Consider the following 23,801-nt stretch of genomic DNA (forward strand, 5'->3'; position numbering starts at 1 on the left):
TGAAGAGGAAAAAAAAGAAAAGTAATAATAAGTACACAGTGATTAACGATAAATTTGCTATGTACACAGGGTACCAGTACCGAGTCGAAGTGCAGGGGTACGAGGCAATTGAGGTAGATATGTACATATAACTAGGAATAAAGTGACTAGGCAACAAGATAGATAATAAATGTGATGAATCAAAGTTGGTGCAAAAACGGTCAATGCAGATAGTCAGTTTAATTATTTTGTTAACGATTTGAACTACTTAGCACTATTTATACTTGAATATTTTTCCTGTGTAAATTATTTCCTTGTGTATTTAATGTTTTCTCATTTAAATTGATACCCCTGATTAGTTCACAAAGGCCGTACAATGTATGTTGTAGTATAATTAAGAACTTACAGCAGGAGAGGTGGCTCTGACTGTAAAACTACTCAAATGAAACCATCATGGATCATCTGTATCTAGTTTTAATAGGCTGACCAGCTTGATCATGTACATATTTTGTTTTCTGGCCTTCATAGTTACAGGATTGCAAGACAGAACCTTGAGGATTCCGTGGCTTTGGGTGTTTAAATATAGTGTCTTAAAAAAAGAGGATACCCAAGATATCCTCAGGCATTTTTTTGCCAAAACTATGCATATGCATATTGTTAGCTAAGAGACATTTGGATGGTAAGCATAGTGTTACATATTTGTCCAGTTGTGTGTGTATATAATAAAAACATCTATCTATTTCCCTTAGGAGAGTGTTTGTCTTTGCTGGGTCTCCATGTGTCAAATAAGGCTTCTCTATAGGGCATCAGCTTTAGCTATATTCTTTACCTCACCTGCATTTCTGTTTTGTATAGCTTGAACTGTCCATGGGTGTCTGCTTACTACTGTATATCTGCTCGTGTGGTTGACACAGCTTGGTTACATGTATATGCTCAACAATGTTCCATGAATCTAGATTTTTTTTTTGTGTGTTCCTTTTGTTGATTAGACTTTTTTTTTAAAGCATGTTGTAAGGAAAAGGCTTGATTGGGCTTTTTTGTTGGTGTGTGTGTTCCCTTATCAAAAAGGAATCTTCACACACAAATCACTGCAATATTTCATGCTATCATTTCATGTCCAAGAAACAATAAAATAATGCGAACTGAATGTTTTAGTTTTGTGTTACCCTGTTCATGTTCAACTGTCCTGAGAGAGAACTGAGTGCTTGGAAAATAGAAATCAAGGACAGAAGTTCATCGTGACTGTTGGTTACTTGTCATAGGGTTAGCCTTGCACCACCCGAGGGTGACATAATCCATCTGATGCTGTTGTGGAAGTGACGTCGGTTAGAGTAGTCTGTGTTGTGTGTCTCAGTTGGAGCTGTATTAAGGAAGGCATGTAACAATTGTGTTCTATCTTTTCGCTTTGTAACACTTTCATTGTCTAGTTGTACCGTTTTTTATTATGTTGAAATGACCGACTTGACTGTACTGTTAGAGCTGCATGACAAGTTTCTTATTGGTGGCAGAGTAACGTAGGTGGCAGAACTCCAGAGAGTAGCTAAATCGGCTAACGTTAGCTAATGAGGTTGCAAGGCTAGGATTAGGATGCTTTACGTCTGGTTGACTAGGAAACAGGGCTATGTTTAATAAATAATATGTTCACTATCAGGGTTACATTAAGTACGGCAAGTATGACAGCAGTAGCAGTAACTAGTTACAGTGTCGTAAAGTTGTCCAAATCCAATTTTGCTGACTCCCCCGTGATCAGGTAATGTGGAGAACGTTATGTGCGGCAGCACGCGTCAGGCATTCCATTGCATAAGCTGCAGAGTAGGCTAGCCTACGTTTCCCATATGGCCGCAGTTACTTCGTTTGTGTAAAGAAACGTTTGGTTGTCTACTTCGTGATATCAAGAAACTGTACAGATATCACCCAACCATTAGCTGTTTTCAAAAGTCAGAATATTGTCATAATGAAAATAGTCATGTCTCATATCTAAAGTTCTATATTGAACTATCAATGTCCACACACAATCAGTTGATGGCAAGGCATATGGGTTATGACTGGTTATAAGCGGTTCTGACTAGATCGTCTGTGTTCCAGCATAGAGCGGAGAATGGCGGGCCTGTGGAGATCCTACCAGGCTCTTATGACCAGGCATCCATGGACTGTCCAGATAATCACAGCCGGTATGAAAACACCCACAACACTAGGATACATTACAGTGACTAAACTATGTCCACTGTCCGCCTCTACAGCAAAGCCTCCGCCATAATTTCCACCAAAGATAGTCAATTTCCCCCAAAATGTTGTCTTAGGTTTTCACCTGATTTCAGCTGCTTCAACTTTTTCAGCCCTGATGTCAAATCCATCTCACAGACTGTGTCTGTCCAAATGTTTACAAATGCAATCCCCCTATTCCATGGTTTATGGATGAGAGCTCAGGTCTGAATGGGGTTGTTGGATGAGAGCTCGTGGTCTGAATGGGGTTGTTCAATTTGTGCTGTACCCAAAAATGGAGCCCTGTCTGTATTCTGTAAATATTTGACATGTTTTCTGTTGATTCTGTGACAGTGTAGATTGGTTGCAAACATCATAGGAAGCACTGTGACTACTAATCAGAGGATCCAAGCCAATATGACTTCATCGATATTTTGAATAGGTTTTATTTTTATATAGGTGTGGAAATTGCCTTGAAGACGGGTAAAATCATAATGTTCTCCTTCTATATAGTTTTATTATGTCCTCTTGTAGAATATAAGTGTTTTTCCTCCTATAATGCTGAAGTGTCTCATTAACCAACATGTACATGCCCACACTGTTTTTGTTCTGTTAACACAAGATGGCAGTGAAGAACAGTCTTTTCACTACCATCACTAGCCTATACTGTAGGTCCTTGAGATGATGCGTATGTCAGGATTAGGTGCCAGCCTTGTTTTGATAGCCAATTAAATCTAATCAATATTTGTTCAGATATTTCACCCTGATTTGATAGGTATATGTGGCTGACTCGCTCCTCTATAACTTGTACTTCAGTGGTAACCCAAGTCTATATTGTCACTATCAGTGTAAAAAGGCTTTGATATTTCCCGAATTTGTTACCTTGGTGTTTCTCCTCTCGGGGGCAAAGCTGTGTCCGTGTGACCGATAACGATTCAGAGTGGAAACGTCAACAACATCCCTATTTATACAACCACGCGACAATGTGCTGCCACGGCTACATGAGACTGCCTGCCATATCAACCTTTATGGGATGATGAAAACTGGAAGCTGTTATGAGTGTTTTGTTTTCCACAGTAAGTAGGCCTAACTCCTTTTTTCCAAATCTGATCTCATGCCTCAACACTTGTCTTTTTACTAGGAGGAACAATTGGCTAATTAGGGAAGGGCCACACCCATGCCTTAGTCATTACCTCACTTATTGCATAAGGAGTGCCAGTGTCAAACTGCCCAAAAGCCTGGCAGTGGCAAAGCGGTCCTCTCTCTTTGCCATTATTAACAAAGGTGTGCTATGAGATTACAATTTAATTGATTATTGATATTCTTCTGGAATGTGTCCACGTAGATTTGAAGGAGATACCCGGTACAGGGAAGACTGGTTGTAATAAGAATGCATTAGTGCCCTTCCTAGGCAGCTGGGTTAAGGGGTTGCAGGCAGAGTGAGCATTTTATGTAATTAAGATGTCTGACTTGAAGAGTGACTCATCATCTTAGTTTTCACTGGAGAGAGAGAGAGAGAGAGAAGGGAGAAAGTATACTGTTTTACATTTAGCTACTGTAGCTGTGTGGAAATGCCGTTTGTATCTACTGTAGTGCACTGGAGACCTTCAGAAGAGCGAGAGAGGACACCTGATAAAGCGAGATAACGAGTGTGTGTGTTCTCCCCACTGAGGGGACCACCAGACCTCACAGACAAATGAAGATCTGCTCTAAAAAGGCGGGGACACAGCAGACAAATCCAAACTTTTCTGACCTCTTGTTTAGCTTAGCTCTAGGTCTGCTTACCTATAGCCTGTATGATACTGATGGAATTCAGTACCTGACATCAGTCAGTCAGTCAATGAATGAATTGATCAATGGATGAATGATTGAACAACGAACAAAATGAATGAGGAAAAAGGGAGATCTCAGGACACCAGTGAGCTACAGTAGCAGTAGCTGAATCCCAAAGTTAAGTTGTGAGTGTGGATCCTGAGAGGCACTCCTACCTGGAGGGGACGGGTCAGGCTGGGTTGACTTCATCAGTTAAATGCATCTGAGGGCTCAGTGGGTCCACTCCCTCCCCAGTGGAACAACCATCAGGCCCCGGGGGGAACGCCTGCCAACTCTCCCCCAGATCACTTCACTTAGCCTGGGCCATGTCAATCACCATCAGCCCCATTAGCCTCTATAGGCTCTGGCTCTCCCTCAAGGATGGGCCCCTAGAGCCGCAGCCAGCCTGCCAAGCTAGCTAGTGCTGACATCAGCACTCTCAATAAAGGAGGGGAGAGGAAGCTCGTTGGCACCTCTTTGACTAGCAACGGGACCATGTCTCAGTGGGCATCAGATGGTGGCTTCCAGCTAGATAGATATGGTATTAAAGTTGGGAGGAAAGATGTTTTTGTTGCACTTGTCCTGTGGTTTTATCACTGAACACTCACAAAGGACCTTACAAAAGAGAAATGGTAGCTGTAAGAGGGTAGTGTCTGGCTGTGTTTAAGGATGAGCTCATGTAGTGTTGATAAGCCTCGGGTTTCTCAAGGGTTTATGGCTGCTCTGTTCTGTTCTTAAAGGACCAGTTATTACAATAAAGGTTTACAGTGAAGGACACACTCCAGTCAAGGTGTGTGTGTGTGTGTGTGTGTGTGTGTGTGTGTGTGTGTGTGTGTGTGTGTGTGTGTGTGTGTGTGTGTGTGTGTGTGTGTGTGTGTGTGTGTGTGTGTGTGCGCACACGTGTTATGTTAAGGTCGAGTTGTAGATGCTCCAGTAAAAGCACATAAAAGGTTCCACCCTCTTCCCAACTGCCTCATAAGTTACTCCATGACATTTTAAGAAAAACATAGATCATACAAAGAGAGCTTCTCTGCCTACATTATTATAAGGCCCAATGTCCTTTTTAAAAACATGATATTTGACTGTGGGGGTAGAGGCAGGTCTGAGCTGACTTCAGGTGAAAGTTCCCTGCTCAGTGTGTCAAACATGAGTACCACAACACCTCATCCTCTTGCTGATGCAGCTGGAGGTTTGTAGACTGGGGCTCCACCATGGCCTGATTCCAAACCAATCTAGCCACATTTCACAACCTCCTCCCTGCAGATCTGAGAGCATAGGGTCCACTCAGTTTTCTCCATGGTTTAATGGGGTGAGTGTGTGTGTGTCCCCTATCCATCAATGTCCCCCTCAGTGTCACACCCTGATCTGTTTCACCTGTCTTTGTGCTCGTCTCCACCCCCCTCCAAGTGTCGCCCATCTTCCTCATTATCCCCTGTGTATTTATACCTGTGTTTTCTGTTTGTCTGTTGCCAGTTCGTCTTGTCTTGTCAGGTCTTACCAGCGTGTTTTCCCGTCTCCCTGCTTTCTCAAGTTCTGTTTCCCTGGTTCTGACCATTCTGCCTGTCCTGACTCCGAGCCTGCCGTTCTGTACCTGCCTGACTCTGACCCGTCTACAGACCTCTGCCTTTCCTGAGCCTGCCTGCTGTTCTGTACCTTATTGACTCTGCCCTGAATTATGGACCTCTACCTGCCTGTCTTTTGACCTGTCTTTTGCCTGCCCCCTGTTTGGGTCAATAAACATCTGTGACTCTAGCTGTCTGCATCTGGGTCTTATCCTCAGTTATGATACTCAGGTTGTGTTCCTCCATTTCTCTGTCCTTCCATTAATTTCCTCCAAGAGAGGTGAAGGTCATCTGACCCAGGCCCTGTGTGTGTATGTGTGTGCGTGCTCTAGTGTTTGTGTGTTGTTTGAGGAGTGGCCTGAGGGGCCAGTCAAGCTCACATTGCCCAGAACAAACTGTTTTTAAACCTGGTCATTTTCACTGCTCACTCCTTAGTCCCCGCCGTACCACGCAGCATCATCATTTCACAACGGCCAAGCTAAAAACAGAAGCACACTAAATCTGGAGCTCTGCCGTCAGTGGCTGGATGGGCTGTCTGTGTCAGCCATGATTCTCACACCTCACCGAGTCATGCATCTCAACGCCTAGCCTGGTCATCCTGCATCTTAAACAGGATGCTGTTCTGGATTTTAGTGGTGTAAGCTATTGCCCAGGCAGCGCTCCCTAGAAACAGACTGGAGGTGTGGGCACTGGGCAGTGGTCTAATACGCTCCCATCTCTCCCTCTCTGTAGGGGAGGGGATTCTCCATCTCTATGGTGTCTCATAACCCTTTTCTCCTGTTATCTTTCTGTTCCATTGTCCACAGTCATGGCTGCTCATCTCTATTCCTCCTGATAAGTAGCATACACACCACACACAAACAGACCACACACACATACACATACAGACTGTTTACTCCTTTATCTAGCAGGCCTAGTGTCTGCCAAAAGTTGTTTACAAGAATCCACAATTTCCTCTGTTATGAACCTCCATGAAACCCGCTCTCTCACCACATGTGTTGTATCTGTATGACTCTGTTCATTAACTGCTCGGTGAGAGCTGGCATTTGTCTGACTCTTCAGATCTGCCAGTGAGAGAGTGTCACAAAGAGGAATGTTTTGAGCCTGAAATTGGCTTGTGCCCATATCTAACGAGATACTGGCGATTTTTGCTTACGCAGAGAGAACAAATTTGTGTTGCTTTGTCTCTTGTCGTGATGTCAACAAAGGCTAGAAAACATTGGTCTGTGCCTGTATTGTTTGTTGTGCAGAGTATTGATGGAAATGTTTTTCCTCTCAGAAGTTTTCTAGTCAGAGACATGGTGGAGAGGATTCATCTTTTTCGCAACTCTTTAGTTAGGACCCCCCACGCAAAGAAACCATACTTTTAGGCTGATATGTAGTCAATGGGTTTGTTTTTATCATCAACCAATCTCGCTCAGTCATATTCATCAATGCATCTCCTAAATCAAATGTTTGCATCCTCTGCTGTAGATTTCCCATATGAGCAGATCTCCGCAGAGACACGTGAGGCCGTTGTTTGTTTAAGCATGTATAAATAATGCATGTGTATGTTTGTTCTCCCCTCCTTCCTTCCTGCGTGGGGGCGAGGGGATCGATGCCCCCAAGCCCAGCCAGACTCTGGACAGCGGAAGGGAATGGGACCCGTGACATTTCCAACAGATTGGAGGAGACGGCTCTGTCTTCTTGATTGGCACTCCCTGTGTGTGTTGACAGGAGGTCTCACGGTCACGTGCGATTCCATGCCAGCGTAGGCCCAAAATATTTTTGGTATCAGATTGTTCAGGCAATTCTCGTTTAAAAACTTAATTGGGCGGAAGGATGTTTGACATGCTTTTTACATTTGTATTGCAAACCATGGTTTAGAATGTCATGATGGAAGTGGCCATTTTAGGCCCTTTTAGACCTATACATGCCTCCTATGATCCGTGAACCGTACATGATACAGGCAACATCTTCGTGTCATTATAGTCCTTATTGTGTGCTTTCAAATATGGACAATGTCAAGATTCTGAAATACAATTTTTCACATTCATTTGTTCAACATTCAGAATATTATTAATGTATCGAAAGCTTATTTTTACTCTTCAAACACGTCAAATTTCCAGAATGCCCTCTCTGGTACTTTTAACGATATGACCCATTTATACATTAAAATTGACATTATAGGTCAGTCAGTGGTAGTCACTAATGTTTCTGAAGGAGCCACTTTTGTCAAACAAAATCACTGGGCGAGCCACCATAACAATCGGAGAATGGGGGTTGGGGGGGGTCAGAAAGTTAAATTGATTCATAGGCCTACTACATGATCTCAAATGGATTCATGCATGATATTTAAGATACTATTAACATGGACTATCAAGCTATTTGAATCTCTGATTCTCTCTTTTAATGTCACTTGGGGGTATCAGCAACAAATATGTAAAAAATAATTTGATGCATTTTTGAATCTGACCTTATTGCCATTTATCGCAATAAAAGTTATAGTACAAAGATATATAAGATCAGGTAATGGCATATTTCAGTCTGAAGAAGGTATGCTTTGGAGTGATTCAAATTCATCAAAGGGATTGGAAGTTCAGGAAAACAGGGATAATGATGATCAAACAATCTTTGTGTATAGTATATTGTTCCAAACAAAATGTCTTAAAATGAACAAAATCAAAAAAGATACTTTTGAGATATTGACCACAACTTCAAATTGACCACAACTAAGCCCAAAAAGAGATTGTATTTGAGGTGTTTTATTTATTTGTGGGAATACTTGGGAAAAGACTATCTTAATATAATTTTTTTTGTTGCTGAATTTCTGGTAATTTCCAGTACTTTTTTAAACCCAAAACCAAAATTTGCTCGTCGGGCCGCCTGTTGCCAACCGCTACCATAAGGATTATAATGTATCTGTATCATGTACGGTTCACAGATCATAGGGTCTTACAGGAGGTATGTATAGGTTTAGGGGGGGGGCCTAAAATGGCCACTTTCATCATGATTTTCTCAAAAATGGTTTGTGATACAAATGTAAAAAGTGTCAAACATCCTTCCTCCTATGTAAGAACTGCCTGAACAATCTGAGATACCCCAAAATAATTTTCTTTAAGCACCGTACACACACACAGGACACTATCATGTCCCACTGAGGCCTATCTAGCAATGGCATACGTTTCCATCAGTCACTGAGGCCAGTGTCCATTGACTCCTCTCTTTCTCTCTCTTTTTCACTCTCATTGATAAAATGACACCGTACAAGCCCCCCCCCCCCCCCCCCCCCCTAGTGCAGAAGTATTTACAGAGCAAGGAGCTTCTGACCTATCCTGTGTGACCGGGGCAGACACACTTCAGTGCGTCAGTAATCCCTATGTGTGGCAGTAAGGCCCTCCGAAGACAATGACCTACAGGACCAGTGTGTTTTAGGATGACTCATTCAGTCAGAGCTTTGTTGATGAGGCCAAAAGTTAACTTTTTAAGTGTTTTGTTTTATTGCATGTAACTCCAAATCAGGATAAACTGCCGTTGCTAAATCACCTCAATGGATTTGGAGATAAAAAAAACATAAAATTTAACATTTTTAAGATGCACATCTCTTTGGTTGTGAAGGTGTAGGAAAATTGTCTTTATTGGATTTCAGTGCATGTAAAAATAAATGAATATTAATGGCTATATTGGTTAAATTGGCTTAGTGCCTCTATCTAATGATATTAGCCTATTAGATGTGGTCTCATCTTGTTGACATATCATTGTGACTGCAAGACACTTGTTCACATGAATCTAAACATTGTTACACATGTACTACAAAAATGTACTACAATCCAAATTACACTTGCCAATCTTCTGAAAACATCAGAAACCCTACCTCTTCAAAGAGAATCTTAAACACCCTTCAGGGCAAGTACAACTAATTGTCGGACTAGCAGATTATAGAGTTAAGTGGTCCTAATCAGGCAAAAATCTCAATATCAAACAATTAGGCTACTCTGATCAGAATTGGATCAAACTGTCCTCCGGATGTGACGTATTCCCCAATGTCCTCCCAATCTCTGCAGAGCGCATCGCAGTATAATTATTATATGCCTGCATTGACACACAGGAGTGGTCTTTCAATCATGAAGTCGCGAGATACGTTTTTGAGATCAAAGCAAGCTGCGTGTTCGGATTGTTGATATTCATTGCTAGTTAGTGAGTTATTTGCCCAGTTATAGCATGAATCGTGAATAATGTTGCGTGAGAAAGTTAGAGGCATAAATACACATGTATACACTTATACAATTACAACGGTGACCAACAGTGGAAGCGTGGGTTCAACATGAAGCTGAAGCTAAACATCGGTTCTTTGGCCACAGTCAATGTAGGCTCCAATTCCACTGATGCCGCCGGTGTTACTTACAGCACCACAGCTGGCGGCTTCGGTGATGGATGTGATTTGGATAAGCAGGTACTAAAGTGCCCAAAGAGTTGACATGTTATGTCACTAGTAGATTATAAAATGCAAAATGAACTGGCCCAGTCACACGGATCTAGCATGGTGTTTGAGGATGGAACAAGCTTGCCCAATATTGTACTAAAGGAGGCTAATGTTACTCCTTAGTCCAATGACCTTACATGTTCTGTTTAAAGGCTGAATTGGGTCTGGAAGCCAAAATAGCCAAATACTCCATCTAAATGTGGTAAGGTTCTAGAAACAAAAATCCAACTACATTCATATCACATCAAAATAATTTCCCAAATGCGAAATATGTACTGTAGACTGTTTTAACCTGTTTTAACACAGTTGCAACCGATAGCATTTTCCAGTGACGACACGTTTGTGGCGTCAGTCTTCCGTTTACACACAGATGTTCGGAGACAGATAAAATCAAAATCAAATTTTATTTGTCACATACACATGGTTAGCAGATGTTAATGCGAGTGTAGCGAAATGCTTGTGCTTCTAGTTCCGACAATGCAGTGATAACCAACAAGTAATCTAACTAACAATTCCAAAACTACTGTCTTATACACAGTGTAAGGGGATAAGGAATATGTACATAAGGATATATGAATGAGTGATGGTACAGAGCAGCATACAGTAGATGGTATCGAGTACAGTATATACATATGAGATGAGTGTGTAGACAAAGTAAACAAAGTGGCATAGTTAAAGTGGCTAGTGATACATGTATTACATAAGGATGCAGTCGATGATGTAGAGTACAGTATATACATATGCATATGAGATGAATAATGTAGGGTAAGTAACATTATATAAGGTAGCATTGTTTAAAGTGGCTAGTGATATATTTACATCATTTCCCATCAATTCCCATTATTAAAGTGGCTGGAGTTGGGTCAGTGTCAATGACAGTGTGTTGGCAGCAGCCACTCAATGTTAGTGGTGGCTGTTTAACAGTCTGATGGCCTTGAGATAGAAACTGTTTTTCAGTCTCTCGGTCCCAGCTTTGATGCACCTGTACTGACCTCGCCTTCTGGATGATAGCAGGGTGAACAGGCAGTGGTTCGGGTGGTTGATGTCCTTGATGATCTTTATGGCCTTCCTGTAACATCGGGTGGTGTAGGTGTCCTGGAGGGCAGGTAGTTTGCCCCCGGTGATGCGTTGTGCAGTCCTCACTACCCTCTGGAGAGCCTTACGGTTGAGGGCGGAGCAGTTGCCGTACCAGGCGGTGATACAGCCCGCCAGGATGCTCTCGATTGTGCATCTGTAGAAGTTTGTGAGTGCTTTTGGTGACAAGCCGAATTTCTTCAGCCTCCTGAGGTTGAAGAGGCGCTGCTGCGCCTTCTTCACGACGCTGTCAGTGTGAGTGGACCAATTCAGTTTGTCTGTGATGTGTATGCCGAGGAACTTAAAACTAGCTACCCTCTCCACTACTGTTCCATCGATGTGGATAGGGGGGTGTTCCCTCTGCTGTTTCCTGAAGTCCACAATCATCTCCTTGGTTTTGTTGACGTTGAGTGTGAGGTTATTTTCCTGACACCACACTCCGAGGGCCCTCACCTCCTCCCTGTAGGCCGTCTCGTCGTTGTTGGTAATCAAGCCTACCACTGTTGTGTCGTCCGCAAACTTGATGATTGAGTTGGAGGCGTGCGTGGCCACGCAGTAGTGGGTGAACAGGGAGTACAGGAGAGGGCTCAGAACGCACCCTTGTGGGGCCCCCGTGTTGAGGATCAGCGGGGAGGAGATGTTGTTGCCTACCCTCACCACCTGGGGGCGGCCCGTCAGGAAGTCCAGTACCCAGTTGCACAGGGCGGGGTCGAGACCCAGGGTCTCGAGCTTGATGACGAGCTTGGAGGGTACTATGTTGTTGAATGCCGAGCTGTAGTCGATGAACAGCATTCTCACATAGGTATTCCTCTTGTCCAGGTGGGTTAGGGCAGTGTGCAGTGTGGTTGAGATTGCATCGTCTGTGGACCTATTTGGGCGGTAAGCAAATTGGAGTGGGTCTAGGGTGTCAGGTAGGGTGGAGGTGATATGGTCCTTGACTAGTCTCTCAAAGCACTTCATGATGACGGAAGTGAGTGCTACGGGGCGGTAGTCGTTTAGCTCAGTTACCTTAGCTTTCTTGGGAACAGGAACAATGGTGGCCCTCTTGAAGCATGTGGGAACAGCAGACTGGTATAGGGATTGATTGAATATGTCCGTAAACACACCGGCCAGCTGGTCTGCGCATGCTCTGAGGGCGCGGCTGGGGATGCCGTCTGGGCCTGCAGCCTTGCGAGGGTTAACACGTTTAAATGTCTTACTCACCTCGGCTGCAGTGAAGATAGCTAATTAGCACAGGTAGTCCACTCTGTCTTCTGTCTGTTTTCTGTAAACAAGCTCTGTAACTTGGAAATATGGTTGTGTGGGAACCCTAACCATATAAAGGTGTGATAGAATTTAATCTTTTGTTTTTTTAAATTATTTCTCGCCGATATGAAAGATTTCATTTTATTTATTTTTTATTTTATTTAAAATTTATTTAAATATGCAAGTCAGTTAAGAACAAATTTGTATTTACAATGACGGCCTACCAAAAGGCATATGGCCTCCTGCATGGACGGGGGATTACAAATGTTAAATAATAAATACAGGGCAAAACACACATCACGGCAAGAGACAACACATAACGCTATATAAAGAGAGACCTAAGACAACAACATTGCAAGGCAGCAACACATGACAACACAGCATGGTAGCAACACAACATAACAACAACATGGTAACAACACAACATGGTAGCAGCACAAAACATAGTACAAACATTATTGGTCACAGACAACAGTGCAAAGGGCAAGAAGGTAGAGACAACAGTACATCACACAAAGGAGCCAAAATTGTCAGTAAGAGTGTCCATGATTGAGTCTTTGAATTAAGAGATTGAGATAAAACTATCCAGTTTGAGTGTTTGTTGCAGCTCGTTCCAGTCGCTATCTGCAGTGAATTGAAAGAGTAGCGACTCAGGGATGTGTGTGCTTTTGAGGACCTTTAACAGAATGTGACTGGCAGAATGGCTGTTGTATGTGAAGGGTGAGGGCTGCAGTAGATATCTCAGATAGAGGGGAGTGTACAGAGATGAGCAGTTTACAGAGGAGTATAGAGTGCAGTGATGTGTCCTATAAGGAGCATTGGTGGCAAATCTGATGGCCGAATGGTAAAGAACATCAAGCTACTCAAGAGCACCCTTACCTGCCGATCTATAAATTATATCTCTGTAATCTAGCTTGGGTAGGATGGTCATCTAAATCAGGGTTCGTTTGGCAGCTTGGGTGAAAGAGGAATGATTACGATAGAGACCAAGTCTCGATTTAACTTTAGCCTGCAGCTTTGATATGTGTGGTACACTGTGCTGACATGTACCGTCTAGCCATACTCCCATGTACTTGTATGAGGTGACTACCTCAAGCTCTAAACCCTCAGAGGTAGTAATCTCTAAACCCTCAGAGGTTTTGGAGGTGTTCAAAACAAGGTTAAGGGCAGAGAAAGCTTGTTGGACACTAAGAAAGCTTTGTTGTAGAGCATTTAACACAAAATCCAGGCAGGGGCCAGCTAAGTATAAGACTGTATCATCTGCATATAAATGGATGAGAGAGCCTCCTACCGCCTGAGCTATGTTGTTGATGTAAATTGAGAAGAGCGTGGAGCCTACCTTGGTGACAGGCAGTGGCTGAAACAGCTAAGATACGGTACAGAAAGAGATGCGTGTTATTGTTCAGTCACGGGTCTCAACAAACAGTAGTTACGGTCTTGTCCCATCGCTGCAACTCCCCTATGGACTCAGGAGAGGCAAAGGTCGAGAGCCATGTGTCCTCCGAAACACAACCCTGCTAAGCAAGCCGCACTGCTTCTTGACACACTGCTCACTTAACCCGGAAACCAGCCGCACCAATGTGTCAGAGGAAACACCATCCAGCTGGCAACTGAAGTCAGCTTGCAGGTTCCCGGGCCCTCCACAAGGAGTCGCTAGAGTGCAATGTGACAAGGATATCCCAGCCGGCCTGCCCTTAACCCGCACAACGCTGGGCCAATTATGCGCCGCCTCATGGGTCTCCTGAGCACGGCCGGCTGTGAAACAGCCTGGGATCGAACCCGGGTCTGTGGTGATGCCACAAGCACTGCGATGCAGTGCCTTAGACCACTGCGTCACTTGGGAGGCCTCGTCCAATTACTTTTATGTGTAATGTAATGGATCTAAGAGTCATGATCAATGGCTGGGAATAAGCTAGCTAGCAAGCAACAACTCCATCAACAGAACACTGCACGTTTTGTGGAAATTAATGGTGAAATGCCAATCGGATTAATGTCATTGTTTATTTCAAGGTATGTCTATATTTTTGCCGAATTGCCTGATCTTCATTGGCCGTTATAACTTGCAGGATATCATGGTAGCCAATGTTTGTGTTAGCCATTTACCTGGATTTACTGCTGCTAGCTAATAGTAGCACTCAGGTAAGCATGTGGCTCGCTGTACCTATTATTGGCCAACAACAGAGTTTTAGCCAGTTTGGTTATAGACTTTCAGTGTCTACTGTGAGGGTAAAGGTTTATCTTGATTTTGTGTAACAGTAAACAAATGCTGATGTGCTGAACTCATAAGTGATGTGTTTCAAGGCGGTTAGTGGTTAGCTTGGAGGGGTAACGTAAGCCATCAAGGTTGTGAAAGGGACTATGCTAAAAGCCTGCATGCTATATGGTAAAAATGTGTGGTAAAAATGTTGTTTTTTGCTGATACAGAATAAAGAAGAGCGTAGGCGAAATAACTCAAATGTAAATGTAACAATCTTTGTAAGGAGTGGACATGTGTAGAGTAGGACAAATGCCCAGTCAACAATTCCTCTGCACCTGTGTAACTACAGTATATTTAGGTCTCAAAACCATAGAGATTTATTATAGTACACTCGTTAAAACAATTATAACAGTAGTGGTGTATGTGGTGAGTCAATGTTGATTCTTTTTAGGTACATTATGTTTGATTATCATCAGTTGTGACGTCTGATGTTATCAGTAAAGCAGAGAGGCAGGTGGCTTGTCTTTGAACCATGTGAAGGTCTGTAGGTGTACAGGGTATTAATGGTTAATGGGGGCTGATGTCTTTGAATGGGCTTCTACTGCTTTTTCTGTCGTTGGCACCATCACAGGTTGGCAAGCCGCACTGCTTCTTGACACACTGCTCACTTAACCCGGAAACCAGCTGCACCAATGTGTCAGAGGAAACACCATCCAGCTGGCAACTGAAGTCAGCTTGCAGGTTCCCGGGCCCTCCACAAGGAGTCGCTAGAGTGCAATGTGACAAGGATATCCCAGCCGGCCTGCCCTTAACCCGCACAACGCTGGGCCAATTATGCGCCGCCTCATGGGTCTCCTGAGCACGGCCGGCTGTGAAACAGCCTGGGATCGAACCCGGGTCTGTGGTGATGCCACAAGCACTGCGATGCAGTGCCTTAGACCACTGCGTCACTTGGGAGGCCTCGTCCAATTACTTTTATGTGTAATGTAATGGATCTAAGAGTCATGATCAATGGCTGGGAATAAGCTAGCTAGCAAGCAACAACTCCATCAACAGAACACTGCACGTTTTGTGGAAATTAATGGTGAAATGCCAATCGGATTAATGTCATTGTTTATTTCAAGGTATGTCTATATTTTTGCCGAATTGCCTGATCTTCATTGGCCGTTATAACTTGCAGGATATCATGGTAGCCAATGTTTGTGTTAGCCATTTACCTGGATTTACTGCTGCTAGCTAATAGTAGCACTCAGGTAAGCATGTGGCTCGCTGTACCTATTATTGGCCAACAACAGAGTTTTAGCCAGTTTGGTTATAGACTTTCAGTGTCTACTGTGAGGGTAAAGGTTTATCTTGATTTTGTGTAACAGTAAACAAATGCTGATGTGCTGAACTCATAAGTGATGTGTTTCAAGGCGGTTAGTGGTTAGCTAGGAGGGGTAACGTAAGCCATCAAGGTTGTGAAAGGGACTATGCTAAAAGCCTGCATGCTATATGGTAAAAATGTGTGGTAAAAATGTTGTTTTTTGCTGATACAGAATAAAGAAGAGCGTAGGCGAAATAACTCAAATGTAAATGTAACAATCTTTGTAAGGAGTGGACATGTGTAGAGTAGGACAAATGCCCAGTCAACAATTCCTCTGCACCTGTGTAACTACAGTATATTTAGGTCTCAAAACCATAGAGATTTATTATAGTACACTCGTTAAAACAATTATAACAGTAGTGGTGTATGTGGTGAGTCAATGTTGATTCTTTTTAGGTACATTATGTTTGATTATCATCAGTTGTGACGTCTGATGTTATCAGTAAAGCAGAGAGGCAGGTGGCTTGTCTTTGAACCATGTGAAGGTCTGTAGGTGTACAGGGTATTAATGGTTAATGGGGGCTGATGTCTTTGAATGGGCTTCTACTGCTTTTTCTGTCGTTGGCACCATCACAGGTTGGCATGTGTCTGTCTAAGCACGTGTCCCCTGGCTGCTGGCACAGAGCGGCAGATGACCACATCCCAATGATCTTCTCTGTTACTCACTCTCGCTCACTTCCTCTCACCTCCCTCCCTTTTTTCTCTCCCCTCTCTCTCCTACAGGCACGCTGGTGGGGGTGGGTGATGTCATCTCCCAGCAGGTGCTTGAGAGGCGGGGTCTGGCCAATCACAACGTGACACGGACGGCCAAGATGATGAGCATCGGATTCTTCTTCGTCGTGAGTCCTCCTCTTCCTCACTTTTCTTCTCTTTTAACTCACTGTCTAACCTCAAAGGACTGGTTAATTCCAGTGTATCAGTCTTGACTTCACTTTTACTACACACATGCATATTGGGTTGTTCACACACACACACACACACACACACACACACACACACACACACACACACACACACACACACACACACACACACACACACACACACACACACACACACACACACACACACACACACACACACACACACACACACACACACACACACACACACACACACACGGGAGAGGAGGTTTGTTTGTGGTCATGTGAAATGGAGAGGATCATTGTGCTGTCACAAACACTCCAATGGCCAGCTGTTATATGGGAACAGATCTGTGACTGTGCGTCAATAGCAGCCACCACAAGTAGGTATGAGTAGGTCTCTGAAGGAGTGAGAGAACAGCTGGGAAGCGTGGGCTCAAATAAAATCACATTTGCTTTGTCACATGTTTCTTAAACAACAGGTGTAGACTAACAGTGAAATGCTTACTTAATTAAGGAACCTTCCCAGCAATGCAGAGAGAAAGAAAATAGAGAAATAATAGAAAAGTAATTACACGTAATAATAAATACACAATGAGTAATGATGTCTTGGCTATACATTGTATTCAGAAATATTCAGACCGCTTGACTTTTTCCACATGTTGTTAGTTTACAGCCTTATTCTAAAATGAATTACATTGTCCGTCCGTCATCAATCTATACACAATACAAAGCAAAAACAGGTTTTTAGATATTTTTGCTAATTCATTCAAAATAAAAAACCTAAATATCACATTTACATAAATATTCAGACCCTTATAATATAATATAATAATAATATATGCCATTTAGCAGACGCTTTTATCCAAAGCGACTTACAGTCATGTGTGCATACATTCTACGTATGGGTTCTACTCAGTACTTTGTTGAAGCACATTTGGCAGTGATTACAGCCTTGAGTTTTCTTTGGTGTGATGCTACAAGCTTGGCACACCAGTATTTGGGGAGTTTCTCCCATTCTTCTCTGCAGATCCTCTCAAGCTCTGTCAGGTTGGATGGGTAGCGTTGCTGCACAGCTATTTTCACATCTCGCCAGAGATGTTCGATCGGGTTCAAGTCCGGCCACTCAAAGACATTCAGAGACTTGACCGGAAGCCACTCCTGCGTTGTCTTGGATGTGTGCTTAGGGTCGTTGTCCTGTTGGAAGGTGAACTTTCGCCCCAGTCTGAGGTCTTGAGCGCTCTGGAGTAGGTTTTCATAAAGGATCTCTCTGTACTTTGTTCTGTTCATCGTTCCCTCGATCCTGACTAGTCTCCCAGTCCCTGCCGCTGAAAAACATCCCAACAGCATGATGCTGCCACCACCATGCTTCACCGTACGGATGATGCCAGGTTACCTCCAGAAGTGACGCTTGGCATTCAGGCCATAGAGTTCAATCTTGATTTCATAAGACCAGAGAATCTTGTTTCTAATGGTCTGAGAGTCCTTTAGGTGCCTTTTGGAAAACTCCAAGGGGGCTGTCATGTGCCTTTTACTGAGGAGTGGCTTCTGTCTGGCCACTCTACCATAAAGGCCTGATTGGAGTGCTGCAGAGATGGTTATTCTTCTGGAGGGTTCTCCTATCTCCACAGAGGAACTCTAGAGCTCTGTCAGCGTGACCATCGGGTTCTTGGTCACCTCCCTGACCAAGGCCCTTCTCCCTCGATTGCTCAGTTTGGCCGGGTGGCCAGGTCTAGGAAGAGTCTTGGTGGTTCCAAACTTATTCCAGGCCACTGTGTTCTTGGGGAGCTTCAATGCTGCAGAAATGTTTTGGTACTCTTCCCCAGATCTGTGCCTCGACACAATCCTGTCTCTGAGCTCTACGGACAATTCCTTCGACCTCATGACATATTTTTTGCTCTGACATGCACTGTCAACTGTGGGACCATATATAGACAGGTGTGTGCCTTTACAATCAATTGAATTTACCACAGGTGGACTCCGATCAAGTTATAGAAACATCTCTAGGATGATCAATGGAAACAGGATGCACCTGAGCTTAATTTTGAGTCTCCCAAGGGTCTGAATACTTATGTAAATAAGGTATTTTCTAGGTCCTGTGTGGTTCAGTAGGTAGAACATGTCACTTGAAACGCCAGGGTTGTGGGTTCAATACCTACAAGTACAAATGACATGAAAAAATAAAACATCAAATAAATAACAATAAAAAATAAATAAGGTGTTTTCGCTTTGTCATTATGGGGTATTGTGTATAGATTGATGAGGAAAATGTTTTATTTAAAACATTTTAGAATAAGGCTGTAACCTAACAAAATGTGGAAAAATTCAAGCGTCTGAATACTTCCCGAATGCACTGTACCAGTACCGAGTCAATGTGTAGGGGTACAAGGTAATTGAAGTAGATATGTACATATAACTAGAAATAAAGACTTGGTAACAAGATAGATAATAAGTAGTAGCAGCGTATGTGATGAGTCCCAAAAAAAGTTTGTGCTAAAACGGTCAATGCAGATAACCAAATTGCCTCCCGGACTAACTATTTAACTAGCTATTTAATAGTCTTATGGCTCGGGGGTAGAATCTGTTCAGCGTCCTGTTGGTTTCAGACTTGGGGCATTGGTACCGCTTGTGTGACTGGAGTCTTTGACCATTTTTAGGGCCTTCCTCTGACATCACCTAGTATAGAGGTCCTGGATGGCAGGGAGCTTGACCCCAGTGACGTACTGGGCCGTTCGCACTACCCTCTGTAGCACCTTGCAATCGGATGCCGAGCAGTTGCCATACAAAGCGGTGATGCAGCCAGTCAAGATGCTCTCAATGGTTCAGACGTAGAACTTTTTGAGGATCTGAGGACCCTTGCCATCTTCACGACTGTGTTGATGTGTGTGGACCATTTATAGATTCTTAGACTTGAAACTCTCGACCCGCTCCACTACAGCCCGTCAATGTGAATGGGGGCATGTTCGGCCCTCCATTTCTTGTAGTCCACAATCAACTCCATTATCTTACAGACGTTGAGGGAGAGGTTGTTGTCTCAGACCTTCTTCCTATAGGCGATCTCATCGTCGTCGGTGATCAGGCCTCCCACCGTTGTGTCGTTACCAAACTAAATTATGGTGTTGGAGTCATGCATAGCCGCAGTCGTGGGCGAGCAGGAAGTACAGGAGGACAATAAGCACACACCCCTGAGTGGCCATTTTGTTGATGGTCAGCTTGGTGGATGTGTTGTTGCCTACCCTTACGACCTGGGGTTGGCCCGTCAGGAAGTCCAGCCTCCAGTTGCAGAGGGAGGTGATTAATCCCAGGGACCTTAGCTTAGTGATGAGCTTGGAGGGGACTATGGTGTTGAACGCTGTCAATAAATAGCATTCTCACATAGGTGTTCCTTTTGTCCAGGTGGGAGAAGGCTGTGTGGAGTGCAATAGAAATTGCGTCATCTGTGGATCTGTTGGGGCGGTATGCAAGTTGGAGTGGGTCCAGGGTGTCAGGGATGATGGTGTTGATGTGAGCCATGACCAGCCTTTCAAAGCATTTCATGGCTACAGATGTGAGTGCTACGGGGTGATAGTCATATAGTTTACCTTGGCTACAGGTTACCTTGGCGTTTTTGGGACTATGGTGGCACAGGGACTATGGTGGTCTGCTTGAAATCTAAGTATTACAGACTGGGTCACAGAGAGGGTGAAAATGTCAGTGAAGACACTTGCCTGCAGCTTTGTGAATGTTAACCTCTTTAAAGGTCTTACTCATGTCGGCTACGGAGATCGTTATCACAGTCGCATGGTTCAATGTTGCTTCCCTCGAAGCGAGCATAGAAGGCATTTAGCTCTTCTGGTTAGCTTGGGTTCCTGGGAAGCTCCCTGCTATTTTTCCCTTTGTAATCTGTGATAGTTTGCAAGCCCTGCCACATCCGACAAGCATCAGATCCGTCGTAGTTGGATTTGATCTTAGTCCTGTATTGATGCTTTGCCTGTTTGATGCCTCGTGGGAGGTCATAGCGGTATTTCTTATAAGCATCCAGATTAGTGTCCCGCTCCTTGAAAGCGGCAGCTCTAGCCTTTAGCTCAGTGCGGCCGTTGCCTGTAATCCATGGCTTATGGTTGGGGTATGTGCTAAGCTGTCATCAAGGAAAATAGTGGCTACTTTGAAGAATCTCATATAAAATATATTTTGTTTTGTTTAACACTTTTTTGGTTATTACATGATTCCATATGTGTTATTTCATAGTTTTGATGTCTTCACGGTTATTCTACAATGTAGAAAATAGTAAAAATAAAGAAAAAACCCTTGAATGAGTTGGTGTTCTAAAACTGTTGACTGGTAGTGTAGATATTACCTCAATTACCTCGACTAACCGGTGCCCCCACATATTGACTCTACCGGTACTACCTGTATATAGCTTCGCTACCATTATTTTACTGCTTCTCTTTAATTATTTATTACTTTTATTTTTTATTTTTTTATTAACACTTATTTTTCTAAAAACTGCATTGTTGGTTAAGGGCTTGTAAGTAAGCATTTCACTGTAAGGTCTTCACCTGTTGTATTCGGCACATGTGACAAATACAATTTGATTTAATTTGATTTGACCCAAGGACCACCCAAGGCCAGGCCACAGCACCAAGGTTCCTAGACACGCCACACACAGATGTTCCCTCTCAAACACTCCTTCTCACAGACTCGGTGACATGACTGACATGACAGAAAGCTGAGAAACTCTATTATTGTGCCTCACCACAGTGTGTGTGTGTGCGTGCGTGCGTGCGTGCGTGCGTGCGTGCGTGCGTGCGTGCGTGCGTGCTCGCTCGCTCGCTCTAACATATTTGTTTCCGGAATGTTCTGAAAGCATAATAATTTTTCATGATTGATTCCTGCTGTTACGCCATCAGTCTTTTCATGATGAATCTGTGTGATGTATCCTGATTGTTCTTTTTTCAACCCCAGGGCCCTGCAATAGGTAGCTGGTACAAGGTTCTGGACAAGCTGGTCACTGGGGGGACTAAAAGTGCTGCCATGAAGAAAATGCTTGTTGATCAGGTGAGGGGCTGCAATTAAGTAAAAAGACAGCCAGTTTACATGAATAGATCATTTAACATGGTTTATATTGCTTTAGGTAAGTTCTCTGTCCTCTAATGGGCTGGTTATTAACCCTTGTATATGACTCCTCTACTCTTCAAATCTTACTTTCATTTTTATTTTTTAGTTATTTTACCAGGTAAGTTGACTGAGAACACATTCTCATTTGCAGCAAAGACCTGGGGAATAGTTACAGGGGAGAGGAGGGGGATGAATGAGCCAATTGTAAACTGGGGATTATTAGGTGACTTTGATGGCCAGATTGGGAATTTAGCCAGGACACCGGGGTTAACACCCCTACTCTTACGATAAGTGCCATGGGATCATTTAATTACCGCAGAGAGTCAGGACATCCGTTTAATGTCCCATCCGAAAGACGGCACCCTACACAGGGCAGTGTCACTGTGTCACTCCCAATCACTGCCCTGGGGAATTGGGATATTTTTTAGACCAGAGGAAAGAGTGCCTCCTACTGGCCCTCCAACACCACTTCCAGCAGCATCTGGTCTCTCATCCAGGGACTGACCAGAACCAACCCTGCTTAGCTTCAGAAGCAAGCCAGCAGTGGTATGCAGGGTGGTATGCTGCTGGCTACATCAACAAACATTCCAAATATGAATGGACCCCAGGTTAAGGCGCCATCAAAAATGCCTGTCACTGTGGTGCCAGCCAGAGCTGAGTGAATAGGTGTGACATGCATCAGAGGAATCTATTTCTGCCTGTTCCCCTAAAGGTTGAAGCCCCCTTCAGCGTCTGTCAACCAATCCCTGCATTGACAGACGGGGGAACAAACGCCTGCTTGCATAATACGCAGCTAACATGGTTTGGGATCTGTGAATGCACAGGATTAGAGAGGACAATGAGAGGCGAGCACCACACGGCCCTCTCCTGGAGGAGGGATTAGTGTACACTCTGAAGGATGCACACTCTCCACACTCTCCTTTCACTGAACAGCTATTTTCACACACGAAACAGCGATTCCAGGGCAAATTTGTGATCTTAAAGTCCCCCCCCCACCCAAAAAAAATAATAATAATATGTCATGTCACTATACAGTCAGTGGCCAGTTTGTTAGGTACACCCATCTAGTACCGGGTCAGACCCCCCTTTGTCTCCAGAACAGCCTGACCTCTTTGGGGCACGGATTCTACAAGGGATGACATTCAAACATTGCTCAATTAGTATCAAGGGACCTAACGTGTGCCAGGAAAACATTCCTCACACTATTACACCACCGCCACCAGCCTGCTACCATTAACACCAGGCAGGATGGGACCATGGATTAATGCCGCTTACGCCAATTCCTGACTCCATCAGCATGACGGAACAGGAACCGGAATTCGTCGGACCAGGTGATGTTTTTCCACTCCTCAATTGTCCAGTGTTAGGAGTGGGACCCGGTGTGGTCATCTGCTGCACTAGCCCATCCGTGACAAGGACCGACGAGTTGTGCATTCCGAGATGCCATTCTACACACCACTGTTGTACTGCTCCATTATTTGCCTGTTTGTGGACTGCCTGTTAGCTTGCAAGTTTCCTGCCATTCTCCTTTGACCTCTCTCATCAACAACCTGGGGATTTCATGTTGGTAGTCCTTGTCTAGATGAAGTTCATTATTTGCCGTAAGTCTGGCGATGACATTATGGCAAGCTTTACAGGGGGAGTCCTAACCACAGTGATGCATCTCCATTTATCACGGTCACTGATCGGTAAAGCTGGATGGTGTTAAGAAACGGTCTTCCCTGACTTAGATGATTTACTCAGTGATCTGAAAGAAAGGTATGAATAGTACAGTTGTTTAGGAAAGCCCCTGTCTGTATAAAGCTCATTAGGAACTGGCTGGTTGACAGCCGTGGTATATCAGACTGTATAACACGGGTATCACAAAACATTTATTTTTACTGCTCTAATTACGTTGGTAACCAGTTTATAATAGCAATAAGGCACCTCGGGTTTGTGGTAT

The 23,801-nt window shown here is 43.8% G+C and overlaps 1 protein-coding gene across 2 annotated transcripts in view; it reads left to right on the plus strand.

The window, feature by feature from the left end:
• Positions 1–1,284: 1,284 nt before the first annotated feature.
• The window catches only part of mpv17 (mitochondrial inner membrane protein MPV17), a 32,352-nt gene continuing 9,835 nt past the window's right edge, over positions 1,285–23,801 (plus strand). The window contains exons 1-4 of one of the 2 annotated variants that reach the window (XM_046299352.1): positions 1,285–1,353; positions 2,065–2,150; positions 16,623–16,738; positions 21,707–21,799. In XM_046299352.1, coding sequence (XP_046155308.1) covers positions 2,078–2,150; positions 16,623–16,738; positions 21,707–21,799 — 282 coding nt within the window. In that variant the 5' untranslated portion in view covers positions 1,285–1,353; positions 2,065–2,077. The remainder of the gene's footprint in view (positions 1,354–2,064; positions 2,151–16,622; positions 16,739–21,706; positions 21,800–23,801) is intronic. The other variant, XM_046299353.1, reaches the window with a different exon arrangement.

Source organism: Oncorhynchus gorbuscha, linkage group LG14, assembly GCF_021184085.1.
Source record: "Oncorhynchus gorbuscha isolate QuinsamMale2020 ecotype Even-year linkage group LG14, OgorEven_v1.0, whole genome shotgun sequence".
Taxonomy (NCBI): domain Eukaryota; kingdom Metazoa; phylum Chordata; class Actinopteri; order Salmoniformes; family Salmonidae; genus Oncorhynchus; species Oncorhynchus gorbuscha.